Genomic DNA, 16316 nt, shown 5'->3' on the forward strand with positions numbered 1-16316 from the left:
GTAGTTTCTGTGTAATAAGAGTTTCTGTGTAATCAGGCAGTGTTGCATTTTGCAACACTGCCTGATTTTATTTAATAACATATAGATAACCACATAAATAATCAAAACAAACTTAAGAATAGTGATGACCACAGAGAACAGCTGTGGCAGTTTCTGTAAATAGCAGGAATTTAATACCATGGTCATGATAACTGATTAAAAAAGCACCAGGAAGTCTGTAATAAACTGGAAACATGCAAAAAGCTAATAATTAAGTTTAAAAGAATAATACATATGAATACATTAGACTAACATATGAGTATTAGAGGATCCTGTTACACAGCAGAGTTTATATCTTGATGATAATATATAATATGGTAAATTACATGTTTAAAATGTCCAGTACAGAAAAATAAGATGCCATCCATATTCTCCTGTTTGTCCAGTTCAGGGTTGTGGGTCGAAACACCACAGGCCTGTGCTGCGTTCGTCACTGATTGACCTCTAACCATCCAAAGATCCAGCCTCTCCTTCAGCAAGTAACGCTAAGCAAGCCACTTGCATATTGAAAAATCCAAAAGAAAAAACAATGTTAAAGCAAGCACGATGTAACTGTCAGTTCTTTGAGCAACAATTTTACAGATACAGTGTCCTATTAAAAAAGGCACTGTTATAATTTGTGTATAAAGTAAAATAATAACTACTGTTTTGCTTTTTCTAAAATATCATATTGGAATATTCAATGTCTATGATTAGAAAAGAGCCACTCAGAAATTCACTGTGAGTGGATAGCTATGTTATGAGGACTTGCATCCTAGATCCATGTTTATATAAACCAATGGACTGATTTCAACTCCAACTTCAACAGCATAGGTCAATGGCTCAGAGGTGTGGTGTCCTCAGAATATAGCTCCACCCAGTGACTTTTGTAGTGGTTTATTTCTAATAATATAATCTAAATATTCCAGTGCATTCCAATATGTTATTTTAGGTAGAAAAGAAAAAAGACAAATTAATAATTTTACTTTACACACAAATTATAATGGTGCATTTTTTTTATATGACAGTCTCTTTCTGTGAAATGGTTGTTCAAAGACCTTCCAAACAGCGGCTTGGTGCTGCTTGCTGCAGGAGAGGATAGATCTGTCAAGACCTGCTGTTGCAGATTATGTGAGGCGAGTTGCAGATCCAAGCACAGACAAGGATAAGAAATAAGTAAAAATCAGAACGCAAAAATAACCTGAACTGGGAAAAATACTAGGAAACCATGAAACATGAGGGGAGGGGAGAAGAGACTCAGAACAGGGATAAGGAAAGACTGAGACAACCTCTACACAAAGGGGTGATAAGGAAAGTGGAAACACATGGGAGCACAGCAGGAAGAAATTAAACATAACGAGACAGCGGAAGCAAACTGAACACAATGCAGATGAGATAAGGTATCATGAAAATAAAAAGAGGAAGTGGAATGCAGACTGAGACCCAGACAAGGACATGTACACTTGACAATAGAACAAAGGAAAGACGGACAGTAACAGACGCACATGATGGACTGGGGAGACAAAGGATGAAACACAAGAACGAGAACGTGGGAACAGGTAAGGGAGATGAAACAAACACATGAGCAAGAGGGCGAGGGACGCAGAGAGGGAGAAACATGGAGGGAGAGGGAGGGAAGGAGAGACATGGCTAGAAAGACAAAATGACAAAACAACATGAAGACAAGACTGACTTAACTGGGAGACACTGAGGAAGGGCACACAGATGAAACAATGACATGAAAGGGAACCATAAAACACACAAGACAACCCAAACAACAAGATAAACTCAAGAGTGGTAGAAATTAAACTAGTAGAGAACAGATGGCCGCCCCTCCCTGAGCCTGGTTCTGCCGGAGGTTTCTTCCTGTTAAAAGGGAGTTTTTCCTTCCCACTGTCGCCAAAGTGCTTGCTCATAGGGGGTCATATGATTGTTGGGTTTTTCTCTGTATCTATGAAGCGCCTTGAGGTGACTTTTGTTGTGATTTGGCGCTATATAAATAAAATTGAATTGAATTGAATTGAATTAATTGTTATATTGCTGCTAATCAGTATTCTGTGTTTGCACAGATCTACAGTATGGATTTAACGTCCCTTCCCAGACGCCTTCAAAACTGGATTATGGATGGCAGACAGTTGGTGTCATAGGCCACCACCTCTGTTCAAAGATGGTCGCTCACAGTGATTTCAGTGATCATGTGATTTCCTGAGGTCAGCTGGCCCAGAGTGTGAGTGGGCGTTAAGGTGTTTTGGGGGTGGCTGTAGCTCAGGTGGCAGAGCAGATCAGCCATTAATCAGAAGGTCGGTGGTTCGATCCCAGGCTGCCTCCTGGCTGCATGCCAAATATCCTTGGGCAAGATACTAACCCCATGTTTGCCTACTGGTGGTGGTCAGAGGGCCCGGTGGCGCCAGTGTCCGGCAGCCTCGCCTCTGTCAGTGCGCCCCAGGGCAGCTGTGGCTACAATGTAGCTTGCCATCGCCAGTGTGTGTGAATGGGTGAATGACTGAATGTAGTGTGAAGCACTTTGGGGTCCTTAGGGACTAGAAAAGCGCTATACAAATGCAGGCCATTTACCATTTTTGACTGTCTAGACTCTGAAAACTCCATTAACTCTTACATTGCACTATATCAACAAAACATACTTTTATGCTCGGGATAACCACTACATTATGCTCTTTGTTGTTGCTGTGTGACTCTCTCGTCCACATAAACACACAATGCCCGGAGAGAATTTCTTCAGATTTTAATTTGGACTGCAAAATTACCTTGAAATAAACTTTCGATTTTGGTGATTTTTGTGATCTCTTTCTTAATAGGCCATAGTAGACTATTATTTCACAAATTTGCACAGACATGTTGGTAAACTGCATCTTGGTATTAATCGTTTTTAACCTGGTGCCTCTGAGCACTGTATTGACATCTTTTATACAGTATGTAAGTATTTTACAGAATCCTTGGGTACAATGCAAGCTTAAGACATTTAATATGAATTCTTACAAGTGCAGCTTTTTAGACAATCTGTGTATGTTTAACTTGACATCAAAGTTGTGATGAGCAACTTCTTTTATTTTATTTTCTTGTTCTATTCTTTTTATTGACCACTTTTTAATACAAAATTGGCGTAACATGCCAAGATAAAGTATGCAAGACTTGGTTGCCTCAAATAGCCTTTGGCAAGATTTCTTCGGGATTTACCACTAGGTGTTACCAGAACACCTAATACTTGTTATTAATCTCTGTTTCTCTCCCACAGCATGTTTTCCTTCTCTCACCCCTCGCAGCAGATGGCCCCGCCCCTCCCTGATCCTGGTTCTGCTGGAAGTTTCTTCCTGTTAAAAGGGAGTTTTTCCTTTCCACTGTCGCCAAAGTGCTTGCTATAGGGGGTCGTATGATTGTTGGGTTTTTCTCTGTATGTATTATTGTAGGATCTACCTTACAATATAAAGCCTTGAGGCAACTGTTGTTGTGATTTGGTGCTGTATAAATAAAATTGAATTTAGTGTTACACTTTAGCAGAGATACCACTGTGCACATGCACAACCTTAGGCCTAGTTTAAGTAACCGTGGCTTATATTTGTAATATTAATACAGAAAATGTTCCAATGTTCCACACATTCAACTACTTTTTCTAAAGGAACAGAAAAAAAGAAGACATTTAGACTTTATGGTCTCTAGATATAAATGCAAAGGTGTTGCAGGTCCAGCATAGGGTACTTGATGAGTTTTTTTATGTTATTTTGTGGGTGTTTGCTGTGCACGGTGTGAGAAGGCTTTGGCAGGATGTGGTTTAAATTACTGTTTTCAGGCTTCAAACAAAGTCATCTTTAAAACAGGATGATGATCGCACCAGTCTGCCTCATGATCAGTAAGAAAACTGACTTTTTATTTCATATTTGTCAACAACAGATCTTTGTTTGTTTTTACATTTATAGCTTGCATGCAGTTTTTCTCATTTGCAATGAGTCGATTCTTAAATGATGGTTAAAGTTTTAAAAGCAGTTTCTGAAATTCTTTAAAAGACTTTGCTACATGTGAACATCAGAAAGCATATTTGTCTTTTTCTTCTGTAAATCATTTGAGAAATGAGCCGTGTTGGCTTAGAGCCAAAGGCTTAAAGGGTCTTTTGAGTGGAGTTTGTGTCTTTGTTTGGACTGTGTGAGTTCCTGGTAGTCTAACTTCCTCCCACGGTCCAAACACATGCCTGTTAGGTTAACTAGTTATTTTAATTGTTCACAGGTAAGGATGGTTGTCTGTGAACGTTTAGCTCTGTGATGGACTGATGACTTGAGTCCTCGGGTGTAATCTGTCTCTAAGCCCCTGTTAGCTGCGCAGATTCCTGATTTTGTGCATTTTATGATTTTGAATTTGAATTCCTCTCACACACGTAAATGCGACATCAGCTGTCATGGTTGTTATAACTCCCATCACTTCATACATGGTGGAATATTTACATGGATTAGTTTTCCCTGAAGCTAACATTAACCTTTCTTGAACATTCATGGTCAGAAGTTTCCATACACTCATCAGGTGAGTGAATGTTGTGGTAATTGTGGGCTTTTAATGGTTTCTTCCACTGTTCTTACATCTTTAATGACTTTAAAAAACTAAACAAAAAAAGGTTGAAATATTTGGTTAACATTTAACAAATATTAGTGACAGCCAACAACAAGCTGCAGGCATAACTCTGATGGGAAGTTTGACCTCTCTTATTGGCAGAATCTTTTGGTTCTGGGTCTTTGACCCAGCTCTTTGAGGTTACTTTTTTAGGTTAACATATTTGTTGATGTTTGATTTTTTTTGCTTTGTTAAGAAGTTTTAGGTTTGAGTTTTGGTTCTTCTAATGTCATTGAGTTTACAGCTTTCCCCACTTATGTCTGTGTCTGCTCGCCTTCTGTGGTCTTGCTCCCCCTCCCTCTGTGTCTTGTCTCCCTTAGTTGTCCCAGGTTTTCCTCCTTGTGTTTCATCCTTGTCTCATCTGTCCTTCATGTGCATCCATGTGTGTTCTCCACAGCCCATCATGTCTCTCGTCCTCTCCATCTTCTCTTTTTGTCTTGTTCCCATGTCTGTTTCCTACGGTGGCCCCTAGAGACAAAGCACGTACAAACTCCAAAACACATGCAAACTCCAAAACACAACGGAAGTGCTCCAGGACGCTAGGGGCAGTGTTGAGCTTGATTTGCAAAATAAACGGCAAGTTTGTCTGTATGGGACGGTCTAGTCTCCGTCGCGCTTCCCAGGTTGCCTAGCAACCATGATACTAACTGCTGGAAACGTGTCATACAACTTTGTTTGACAGAAATGAAGGAGAACATATTTTGTTCATTTGTTTGTTTGTTTCTACAAGAGCTTTGTGTGATTTGATAAGTATCTGAGGCTGAGACCACAGGACAGTACAACATGATTTTTGGGCTTCATTTCTGTACTGAACAGTCATTTAAGATTAGTTAGTAAATAACAATTAGTTAATGTTGTTCATGAGACTAAAGTCATATCACTTTGGTAATGTAAATATAATATGGCCAATATTATAGTTATTATATTAATCATTATTAGCCATTACAGCAGTGAACATGAACTCTGTGCCAAACACTGAGCTTCAGTAAAGATTCAAGTTGCATTTATTTATATTTCCTATCACCTTAAAGCTTCACTTAAAGACAAGTATCTGTGACAGTGTATATACAGATGTATTATATATAAGAGACAAATATTGTTCTTTTAATATGTTGGCATTACTAAATTTGGCTCAATGCTTATATATGTGTGGAAAAAGCAAATGTGCGAGCTGTGATAACTGTTTCTGATAGAATGAAGAGTAGACTGATATATTAAATATTCCTTTATTGGGGGAGAAAATCAGACCATGTCATAACTGCTTTAAGTCATACAGAATAGATATCAGAGCCTTAAACAGGCTGACTTCTGCTAAATGGGTCAAACTGGGCAGAAAGTATACAAACACATAACATCCTTATAGAATATGATGTAACACTATAGATCAACTTACCTCAGAATATTTAAAGCAAATAAACAATTACAGCAATATGATGCAACAAACATAGCAGTGCTACTAATCCAAAATACTCAAAGCTTCATAGAACTGAAACAAACATTTATTTTTAGCTCCATTCTGCTGCTGATACATACTTTAGGTTTCTGAATATTAAACTTGTTGCTGCCTTTCATAGTGTGTAACTTGAAGGCCCTGAGTACTTTCTCCCACACTGAAAACACTGGAATGATAAAATTATTTGAACATTACCTAATAAGACTGATTCAGGACAGACAATTAGTTATGTTAAACTTTCCTAGCAGTCCTTCACAAACAGGGAACAGTCTGTCTATTCTCTCCATCTGTCAGCTGCTGCTGGCTCTTCCTCCTCCTCTTCCTCACACACTGCTGAGTTTGTCCTGGTGGATCATCAGGGGTGCAAAGCCTCACAGATGATGTGCAGCAGTGGGTCCCTCAGTCTGTCCTCACTCTGGACACTTGCAGTTGTCACACATGGAAATCAAATGTGTGATAAGCTGCAGGATTCAAACACAAGTATAACTTATAAATACATGTTCATACTTTTATTACACAATCAGAGAGAAAGAAACAGAGAGAGAGTGCAGGACAGACAGACAGGTGACAGTCTCAGGTGTATACACTGCTACAAACAGGAGGATTTAGTGTTTGTGTTATTACGAGTGCTCAACAAGAAGAGTTCCCAGATGGTACAGTGGACACATGTGTGACTCCTGTGATTAAAGCATCTTTCTTTCAGCTTAACGAGTGAACCGTCAGCTCGTTCAAACACACGTTAAAGTCCGTTTGGCTCGACACCACCGAACAGAGGCAGCAATATAACATAGCTAACATTAACAGTGCAGTGAATCCTGCTTGTGCCGTGATATTCAGGACTGCAAACCGAGGAGCATCACTGACTTTCAGCCTGTTGTGTTTGTGGATATATGACTGACTTTAATTATCCATAAAATCATCAGATTCTCTGTAAGATTAAAGTCAACTATTGAACGGCGTATATTTTGAAGTAAAGGCTTTAAAATCAAGTTAGTACAAACATCGCTAATGTCACATAACTTTCCCGACATGTGGCCAACAGTAATGTTTTAATGTTCTTCATTATAAAAACATTTGCGCATAAATAAGTGACATAATATTCAGTACTTACTTCTGAAAGTTTACTCTTTGTCCGCTCCGCTTCCGCCGTTTTTTTCGGCAAAATTATCCACACCACTGCTGCGCTATGAAGTCTGGGATATGTTGGGCCATGAAGGCTACACCGACCCATCCTTAAAATTCAGGGAAATTAAGGACGCATTTGAGGGCCGCATTTCGAGCAGCCTTTGAATTGGGACAGCCTTCGCCATGTCGCTGTGACGTAATCGGCCTTAAAATGCGGCCTTTAAGGCTGCAGACCCCAAATCCGGTCATTGGTACTTCCTGGCTTGTGTAGTTACTAGGTAACAAAAGCTCAACACTGCCCCTAGCGTCCTGGAGCACTTCCGTTGTGTTTTGGGGTTTGCATGTGTTTTGGAGTTTGCAAGTGTTTTGGAGTTTGCAAGTGTTTTGGAGTTTGTACGTGCTTTGTCTCTAGGGGCCACCGTAGTTTCCCCCTCTGTCCCAATATCAAGATCGTGTGTCTTAGTCTGTGTCTTTGTATGTTACTTCTTAGATCTTCATTCAGATCTTTGGACTTTCCCATTTTTTGAGTATTGGTTAATCAGATGAGCGCTGTGAAACAAGTCCTTTAGTGCTGACAGACATAAAGTACCAGTTGTAGTCAATCATGATCAACCATGAAAAGCTGACCGTGTCATTAAGCGTCACTTACTAAAAGAATTAAGTGTATGTATATTGAACGTGAAAGTATTCTTTTGATGTGCAGTGCAGATTTGAGAAAATTGAAAATAAATTCAAATTTGTGCAACCAATTACTTTTTTTTTTGAAATGGAATAAGGTTAAAATTAGAGATTAAAGTGGAAAGAAAACATTTCAAAGAAATCATTAATCTTGAACCCCAAAGGGGTTTCTGAGCTTCCTGCTCTAAAATGAAATGCCCAAAATTAATTGATTATTTCTCCTCAAATACAAACTCTGTGCTTACAATTTTGGTATCAAAATAAAACTAAGCAGAAATTCATTAATTTTATTAACATGCCTAAAAATGCTTGTTTTTTAATACATTTTTGAAGAATTAACCACACATTTACATAGTAATGGCCCTTTTCTGCCATGCGCATGTAGCGTTTAATTGGCCTCTGGCCCTTTAAACTCTGAGAGGCTGTAACTTTGGTTTCTTTTGGTAAATTTGCATGATTGACACCTCTTTTTAATCATTTTAGCCAATAGAATCACAGTAATGATGCCACGTTCCCGTCACTTCAACCAATCAGAACTTGCAAGGCCAAACTCAACGTGGCCCCAAAATTACTACATGTGACCTCCATCCAGTCACGTGTCTGTAGGTGGGTCTAAAATGTAGGTTGTTGACGGAAATGGCTCTGATGCGATTAGTTAGCCGTGGAAACTGCTGATAATCACGTGGCTAACGGCTAACTGCGAAATCTGAACAGTAAGCCAATTTCTGTCTTAGCGCATTTGCGCTGCTATGTGTTCGTGGTCTTCTTTTGCGGCTCATTTAGTGAATTTTGGTCAGAGTGTGGTGAAACTTGGTGTTTGGAATCGTTGATATCTCTGGAAGATAACTCACCTTTCTTTAGCCGGTTACATAAAGTCTGGAGAATTTCTTGTTTGGTTTTGTTTGTTTAGCAGACATTTACGTAACTGTTCGTTTAATCATGACTTGTTTTCGTTCTGTTTAGTTTTTGTAGAAATGGTTTATATGAGATTTTAACTGAGATTCAGAGGTTTTTGTGGATACCACACATGTCGGGACTTATATTTCTGACACAGTGTTATAACCGATTAAACGTGAGCTCCTCCTTTTTACCCCTGGTAGCGGGCGTGGGGCTTAAAAGCCTAACATTACCATGTCGTTCTTGGCAATGTTGAGTTTGTGGAAACTTTTGTCCAAAACGGTCGCTGGTTTCAATCTATGCAGTGGCAGAAAAGGTTTCAGCATCTATGTCATTGATCTTCTCACACTGCGTGTACTACATGTCAACTGATGTGTTTTAACCTGATGTTTTTGAACCTGCAGCTGCTACTCTGAGCATCCATCCCGGCAGGTCAGTCTTCTTTTATTATGAAACTGTGACTCTGAGCTGTGCAGTGCCAGGCAGCTTCAGCAACTGGACAGTGAAGAGAAACACCTCCACAAAGTCTTCTCTCTCATGTGAGACTTGGGGCCAATTAAATGGATCATCCTGCATCATCAAAGGTGTCTACCCATCAGACAGTGGAGTGTACTGGTGTGAGTCTGACAGCAGGGAGTGCAGCAACACCATCAACATCAGAGTGACAAGTAAGCTTGCTAAGTAATGTCAGATTGTTGATGTTGTATCTCAAGTAAAAATAAAATTAACACATTTTGCAATTTTTGTAACTAAGAACAAAACCAGAGTCAGAGACCACAGTTTCTCTCTCTGCATTTCAGCTGGTGTCATCCTGCAGGGTCCTGCTGTTCCTCTGACTGAGGGAGACAGTGTGACACTAAACTGCTCCTATAAGGAAAAATATGCAAAGGAGTCTACGTCCAATTTCATTACTGCATTCTACAGAAATGGTACTTTTTTTGAAAAAAAGTCTGAGGGAAGGTTGAGCCTTATCCATGTGTCCAAGGAGAACGAAGGCTTCTACAAGTGTGTTCATCCCACAAAAGGAGAGTCACCGGAGATTTGGCTGGAAGTGAGAGGTGATGATGATGATGTTAGATTTCATGAAGCTTTCGTCTGACAGCTTATAAATACTTTTACATACATAAAGAAGTTTCAGTTATAACTTGGTGATTAAATGGGATGTATGTTGGATAAACCTGACCACAACTTATTAGCAAAACCTGTATCACCATAATGCACCAGTATGTCTACCCCTCTATGCTGCCTGGTGAAAGTCAGGTTTAAAGCTGTAAGTTTTAAAGAGTAAACTAAATCTTAACGTTTCCGGGACATTGATTAACCTAAAGTTTTATATTCCTAAATCAAAAGTTAACCAAGTAGTTTTCAGTTTTATTCTCGCTGTTTATCGTCACTTCTCCCACCTCCAGCTGTGAGGTGGGAGAAGTGATGTGTTACCTTGTCCAAACTATATATCACAGCAGCTGTAACTATCATTTTGTAATTCCCCCTTTCATTCTTCCTGTTATCCTTTTGCCATAACTCACACTCATGACACTCATCTCTGCCCACAGCACCTTGCCTGCACTCTCTTCTTTGCCTCTCTTGTGCACTATCTCCCACATTCACAAACATGTATTCTAGCTTACTTCTAGGGACTTTCATTCATCTTATCTCCAGAACTTACCTCCACCTCCCCAGGCTCTCTTCCACCTGTTCCCCACTCCTCTCTAAATACAAATTTCAGTGTCATCTGCAAACATCATAGTCCACAGAAACTCCTCATCTGTCAGCTTGTCCATCACCATCTCAAATAAGGAGCTCAGAGCTGATCTCTGATGTCATCCCAACCCCATCATAAACCCATCTGTTATTCCCACCACGCCCCTCATGACTGTCTCATCCTGTTACATGTCCTGCAACACCCTTGTCGTGTACTTCTCTGACACTGACGTCCTGACTTCTGCACACAGTACACAGTACAAAGTCACTATCTTGCACTCTATCACATGTTTTTTCTGGTGTCTTAGAGTCCTAGGGTCTAGAGAAGACACTAGAAAAATAACCAGTTCTTTTCTTAAACACACAACTATGATGTAAATGAAGCTGGTATTTGGCAAATAAATGCTTTAATCGATGACCCAGAATGAGAACACACTGCCGGCCGACATCCCTACTAAAAAAGAAAATAAATAAAAAGGTCAAAAGAGAAATGTGCTAGAATTTTAGATTTGGTTTAAAATATTTATGGAGTAATTTGCTTTCTTATCCAGAAATGAAATGACTGTGTGTTTCATTATAAAACCAATCTGAAAAATCTAACTATGTAGCAAATGAAATGAAATGTCACATGAAGCGTGTCAGGTTTTTTCACATATATGAGCTGCTTCCTGGATATGCAGCGGTTCTACCACAGGAAGTGGTACTGTAGGCCAGGTATAAGGTTTGTCATACATCTCATATCTTTATGCTGAAAACTTTGACTCATTTCACAGAAGCTCTATTTTTCATGTCATGATGTGGTTCCTTGAATTGTTTTTGTGAAATGCACAGTAAACTCTGCATATGTATCAACACAAAATATGGATTTTAAATTAACATTTTTTAACGCTCGCTCTAAACAGAAGAACTGATGATAAAACTTTATCTCCTAACAGAGAATAATATTCCCGTGACCACCCCTGATCCTGATCCTACTCCTCCAATCGCTCTGCCCAAACTTTTGAGCACCATCCTGCTGTTCATCCTCTACACTTGTATACTCATACTGGCTGTGTACACCTACAGGAAGTGGGCTCAAGGTAAGAAAACTTCAAAAAATCCTGATTATGTTGGTTTATGTCAATTATCTTTAAGGGGTCAGAGGACATAGGTGCTGAAGCAATGTCAAAAATGAGTTATTATCATATATAATGAGTAAACTTTACAAAAACTAAAATTTCACTCTGGACATTAAGTTCACAATGTCAGACTTTTAACCCATTAGCCCTTGTGCGCATGGTGCCACACTAGTTGCAGGCTTACTTGCAGATGCTGCGCCTCTCTTACTGATCTTTAACATGCACTTTTTTGGAAGGCCTTTATTGCAATAAGACAGTGGAGAGAAGACATGAAAGCTGGGAGCAGAACTCAGAGTAAAAGCCCAGGTTTCTGTATTAGCTTTATGACATGTGCATCACCTGCTGAACCCAGTGAGCTACACCACTGCTGTAAATGTGCGTTCTTATTGAGAGTATAATAACTCTTAAACCTCCAGTGTTGTTTTGGTATTTGTCTCTGTATATTGCAATGCTTTGGGAGATTATCAAAGAAAAGTAGCATTACCTCACTCTGTCACTATTTGTGAATAAATTTCTGAAGTTCAGTTTTAGATCCATGACGTTCAGGCTGGATTTTATTACTTTAGTCATCAGGCACAAAAGTTGCTTTAAAGATGGAATCTGACTGCATGAGGTTGCAGACCTGAAGCATCAGGCATCAACCTGATGCCTGAACCCAAAAAGTTGATTCTGCTCATCTGGACGTAATGTTTTCAGTGGTAGAAACAATTGGTCACTCATCCAAGTGACTTCTTCAGTCTCAGCTGACTGCAGGTTTCCCCAACCTTACAGCTTGAAATGAGTAGGCCTCACCTTTTTTAAAAAAATCAAGAGCTTTGAAAAGAATGAGCAAAATGATAAAATCTCACATTAAGGTCTGAAATATGAAATTATGTAATCGTAATGGAATTTCAGTGCTGATTGTTGTGTTTCCCATCTTGGCACCAAGTATTTATGGGTTTAATGCAGTGCTGTGAGCCAAAATGTCATTTTTTTATGTGTGTGTGTGTGAATGTATTGGTGGTAGAGCAGGTTATTTACCAGTCAGAAGGCTACAGTATAGGTTACTACTAACTTCTGCCTCCATTAAATCTAAAATGTCCTCTTTTTCATGCAGGCCTGGACATTTTCACTGTCAGAATTTCACCATTTTACCTTTGCTTCTTAAGCTGCTGCTTGGTGGGCATTTGGAGCCAGAACAAGCTAATGATATCAGACCTAACACATAGATAACTGTCACCTGTCACCTGAAGGCAACGTCTGTTTGACTGAGTGAAACCATAGAGTAGAAACAGTTATTATAATCTTTGGTTCAGTCTAACCACATTAAGGGGAGCGGGGCATCCACAGTGGTGCAAAGTCAAATAACACCATGTGATGCAGCTCCCTGGTTGTGTCTGAGTATGTTCATGCTCCTGCAGCGAGGATGGATGTTCACTTGTTTGCATCACGTTTCACAGCAAAGTTTCCAGCTGCTGTTGAGTCATTTCTGTGGCAGAACAGCTGACAGACAGTTATCTGATATCCTTATTACAGTCAATGAGGTGGAAACAGAGCTGGTTCTCTGGAAACAATAGGAGGTGTTGTTGTTGTTGCTGTTGTATGAAGCAGCTTATACATGACTAAATGTCACCTTTGAAAAATGTCGCACTATAAATAGTTTTTGTTCTTCCTGCAGCTCGAGCTGAGGCTAAAAGGAAATGGCCTGATCGTCTGTAACTCGAGTGCAGGAAGACGATGATCAACAATCAACATATCACTGGGATTAAAGCAATAGTCTTACACTGATCTTTTCAACCTTAATAACCTCTCAGCAGCAATGATGTTCGATTTTGTATGAATCTAAAATGATATAAACTGAACAGAAAACTGTCTCATTTTTGCATTTGATGAGTTTTATGTTTAAAGGACAAATTGAATGTCACAATGTTATGAAGAAGCACTCTGCGAGTGCAAACCTTCACCAGTGCCGCTCACGCTCCAGGCTGCATTTGTTTTATATAGGATTGTATATACAAACTAGTATATTGTTTTTTATAAACCTGCTGTAAGGGATTTGTCAAATACTTCTTTAATTTATAATATGTCCTGTGGTTTAATGTATCATTTTATGTGTCGGTGTCTGTCTGTATTACTGCTGTTCTAAATACATAAAAAAATATATGTATGAAACATACTCTGATACTCTTGTGTTAATCTGTAACCTGGCATTAGAGAAACTATCTGCTGTGGTAAGTGGGATGAAGAAATAACAGTAACCAGGCAGATGTGCCTTTGACATCAAAAAATGTGAAAAATAGTCTCACAAATGTCCTCATCAGCATTGTGTCTGTCTGTCTCCACCTTGTGGGCATTTTTACACTTGTTGCTTATTTTAATGCAATCTGAACATTTTATATAAAGTAATTAAAATGCTTATAATCTTGGTTTAGAAAGTTCCTTTCATAAAAGATGACCCAGTGTCCCCTCTGGTTAGTAATTAAATAATCAAGCACTGAAGTAGCTTAACTCAGACAGCTCTTATTTTGGCTGACAGAAACTTTGGGGACATTCACTGAGTAACCTTTAAAACCGTAGAAAGCAAAACTGGCCATCTGAGCACACTTCCTGAATTTAAGAATTAAAACTGAAACACGGGTGTTGATTTAAACAAGGAAGAGACAAATGTGTTATTCTCCCACACACTGTGGACTTGTTTTTTTCTATAATATGAAATTCATGGAGTCTCTTTCTCACTGTGGACTCTCATCCACTGCTTGGATTTCGTTAAAGGTAAATCAATATGTTTCTCTTACAGATGTTACTTTTAGTTCTTTTTACACGAGTTTATGGTTTGTGAGTCATGAGCCTTTTTCAGTGCAGCGTGAACATTAATAATCCTCTTATCATTTGTCTTCACTGTGTAACTGCATAGACTTCTGAGTGTTTTGACACTCTGTGGTACTTTTTGGAAATCACAGAAGTTCTTAGTTGGAGTCAGATCTGTGGAACATCAGGGGAATAAAATGGGTCTGTGCTACTCTGAGCATCCATCCCAGCAGGTCAGTCTTCTTTTATTATGAAACTGTGACTCTGAGCTGTGCAGTGCCAGGCCGCTTCAGCAGCTGGACAGTGAAGAGAAACACCTCCACAAAGGTCTTCTGTTTCATCTGAGACCTGGGGCCAATTAAATGGATCATCCTGCACCATTAAATTTGTCTACCCATCAGACAGTGGAGTGTACTGGTGTGAGTCTGACAGCGGGGAGTGCAGCAACACCATCAACATCAGAGTGACAAGTAAGCTTGTAATGCCAAATTGTTGATGTTGTATCTTAAGTGAAAATAAAGTTTTGTTACCAAGGACAAAAACCAGAGTCAGAGACCACAGTTTCTCTCTCTGCATTTCAGCTGGTGTCATCCTGCAGGGTCCTGCTGTTCCTCTGACTGAGGGAGACAGTGTGACACTAAACTGCTCCTATAAGGAAAAATATGCAAAGGAGTCTACGTCCAATTTCAGTACTGCTTTCTACAGAAATGGTGCTTCTTTTGAAAAAAGGCCTGAAGGAAAGTTGGGCCTTATTCATGTGTCCAAGGAGAACGAAGGCTTCTACAAGTGTGAACATCCCACAAAAGGAGAGTCACCAGAGATTTGGCTGGAAGTGAGAGGTGATGATGATGATGTTAGGTTTCATGAAGCTTTTGTCTGATGGCTTTTAGGAACAGTTATCTGGTAGTCTAGGAGTAAAACCAAAATCAAAACAGTCATCATCCTGTTTCTGTTTTTGGTGCCTACATTACCCACAATGCACCACAGCAGCATATAGTTCAGTCAGACATTTGAACCATAGAGTCAGATTAACCTTTAAGCTTTTTCACCCACCTACACAACAATACTCTCTAACTCCCGGTTTGCCTTTGATTTGACAAAGGCAAATATGTAGATATCTTCCAGCACTGATCGTGCCTCTTCAGATGTGCAAACTGTCAGTCCCATAGGGCACAAATGCACACCCTGCTTCTCTTCAGAGGTCAAAGGTTCCATGTTTTCCTTAAATAATTTCCAATTTTGATTCATCCAACCAGGGAATAGTTTCCTGATTTTTCCTGAGTCCATTTTATATTAACTTTAGCACAGAGAAGATGTTTCTGGATCGTGTTTATATCATGGCTTCTTCTTTGTATGTTAGAACTTTATCCTACACTTGTCAAAACACTGTGCACTGTCTTTGCACTCAGTGATTTCTGTTCCTCAGTCCATGCAGTGATTTCCATGACTGTCTGTTTTTAATGAAATGCCAGATGACAGCCATGGACTGGTAATCTGGCATACTGAGCACTTCCCTAAGAGAGAAAAATAAAAATAAACTCACAATACATGCAGAAAAATGTGTAAAGTAAACAACATCTTAGCTGTCAGGGCTACTGGTGCACCATCAAGGGTAGTACCAGCACAGCTAGTAACAAGCCCTCTCAGTCACAGGAGATGTGCAGGAGGAGGGACCATGGTCGTGACAAAAGAGTGAGGAAGGTAAAGTTAACGTAACAGCACTTGGCACCTATTCTAAAGTCGTTCCACAGTTTTTAGAAGCAATCTTGTGCCACTACATGAAATGTCAATTTTCTTTATTTACTTTTCATGTAACATTTGTTCCTAAATAGAAAAGATGATGACAAAACCGTTTCTGTGTCACAGCTCGACCTCCATCTACAGCTGCTCCTCCTCCTTCTCCTCCTCTGATGTCTCTTCCCAGG

The 16316-nt window shown here is 39.5% G+C and overlaps 1 protein-coding gene and 1 pseudogene across 2 annotated transcripts; both read left to right on the forward strand.

The window, feature by feature from the left end:
* The first annotated feature begins 1084 nt into the window (after positions 1 to 1084).
* LOC146390198 (Fc receptor-like protein 5) lies at positions 1085 to 13725 on the forward strand. Its single transcript, XM_084923227.1, has 5 exons — positions 1085 to 3883; positions 9190 to 9453; positions 9586 to 9843; positions 11422 to 11565; positions 13262 to 13725. The coding sequence occupies exons 1-5, from the start codon at positions 3853 to 3855 to the stop codon at positions 13300 to 13302; spliced, it is 738 nt and encodes a 245-aa protein (XP_084779353.1). The 5' UTR covers positions 1085 to 3852; the 3' UTR covers positions 13303 to 13725.
* Positions 13726 to 14411: 686 nt separating this feature from the next.
* LOC146390199 (Fc receptor-like protein 5) lies at positions 14412 to 15611 on the forward strand (annotated as a pseudogene). Its single transcript, XR_014799407.1, has 3 exons — positions 14412 to 14418; positions 14564 to 14861; positions 14973 to 15611. The product of XR_014799407.1 is annotated as an Fc receptor-like protein 5 (transcript).
* The last annotated feature ends 705 nt before the right edge of the window (positions 15612 to 16316 follow it).

The sequence above is a fragment of the Perissodus microlepis genome, chromosome 3 (genome assembly GCF_051167445.1).
Source record: "Perissodus microlepis isolate ML-2025 ecotype Zambia chromosome 3, ASM5116744v1, whole genome shotgun sequence".
NCBI classification, from domain to species: Eukaryota; Metazoa; Chordata; class Actinopteri; order Cichliformes; family Cichlidae; genus Perissodus; species Perissodus microlepis.

What these genes read in the sequence shown, in the direction of transcription:
- LOC146390198 (XM_084923227.1), top strand. Translation starts at nt 3,853, where the DNA reads ATGATGATCGCACCAGTCTGCCTCATGATCA. An exon ending in GATTTGGCTGGAAGTGAGAG is followed by an intron (nt 9,844 to 11,421) that starts GTGATGATGATG and finishes ATCTCCTAACAG; the next exon opens with AGAATAATATTCCCGTGACC. An exon ending in CTACAGGAAGTGGGCTCAAG is followed by an intron (nt 11,566 to 13,261) that starts GTAAGAAAACTT and finishes TTCTTCCTGCAG; the next exon opens with CTCGAGCTGAGGCTAAAAGG.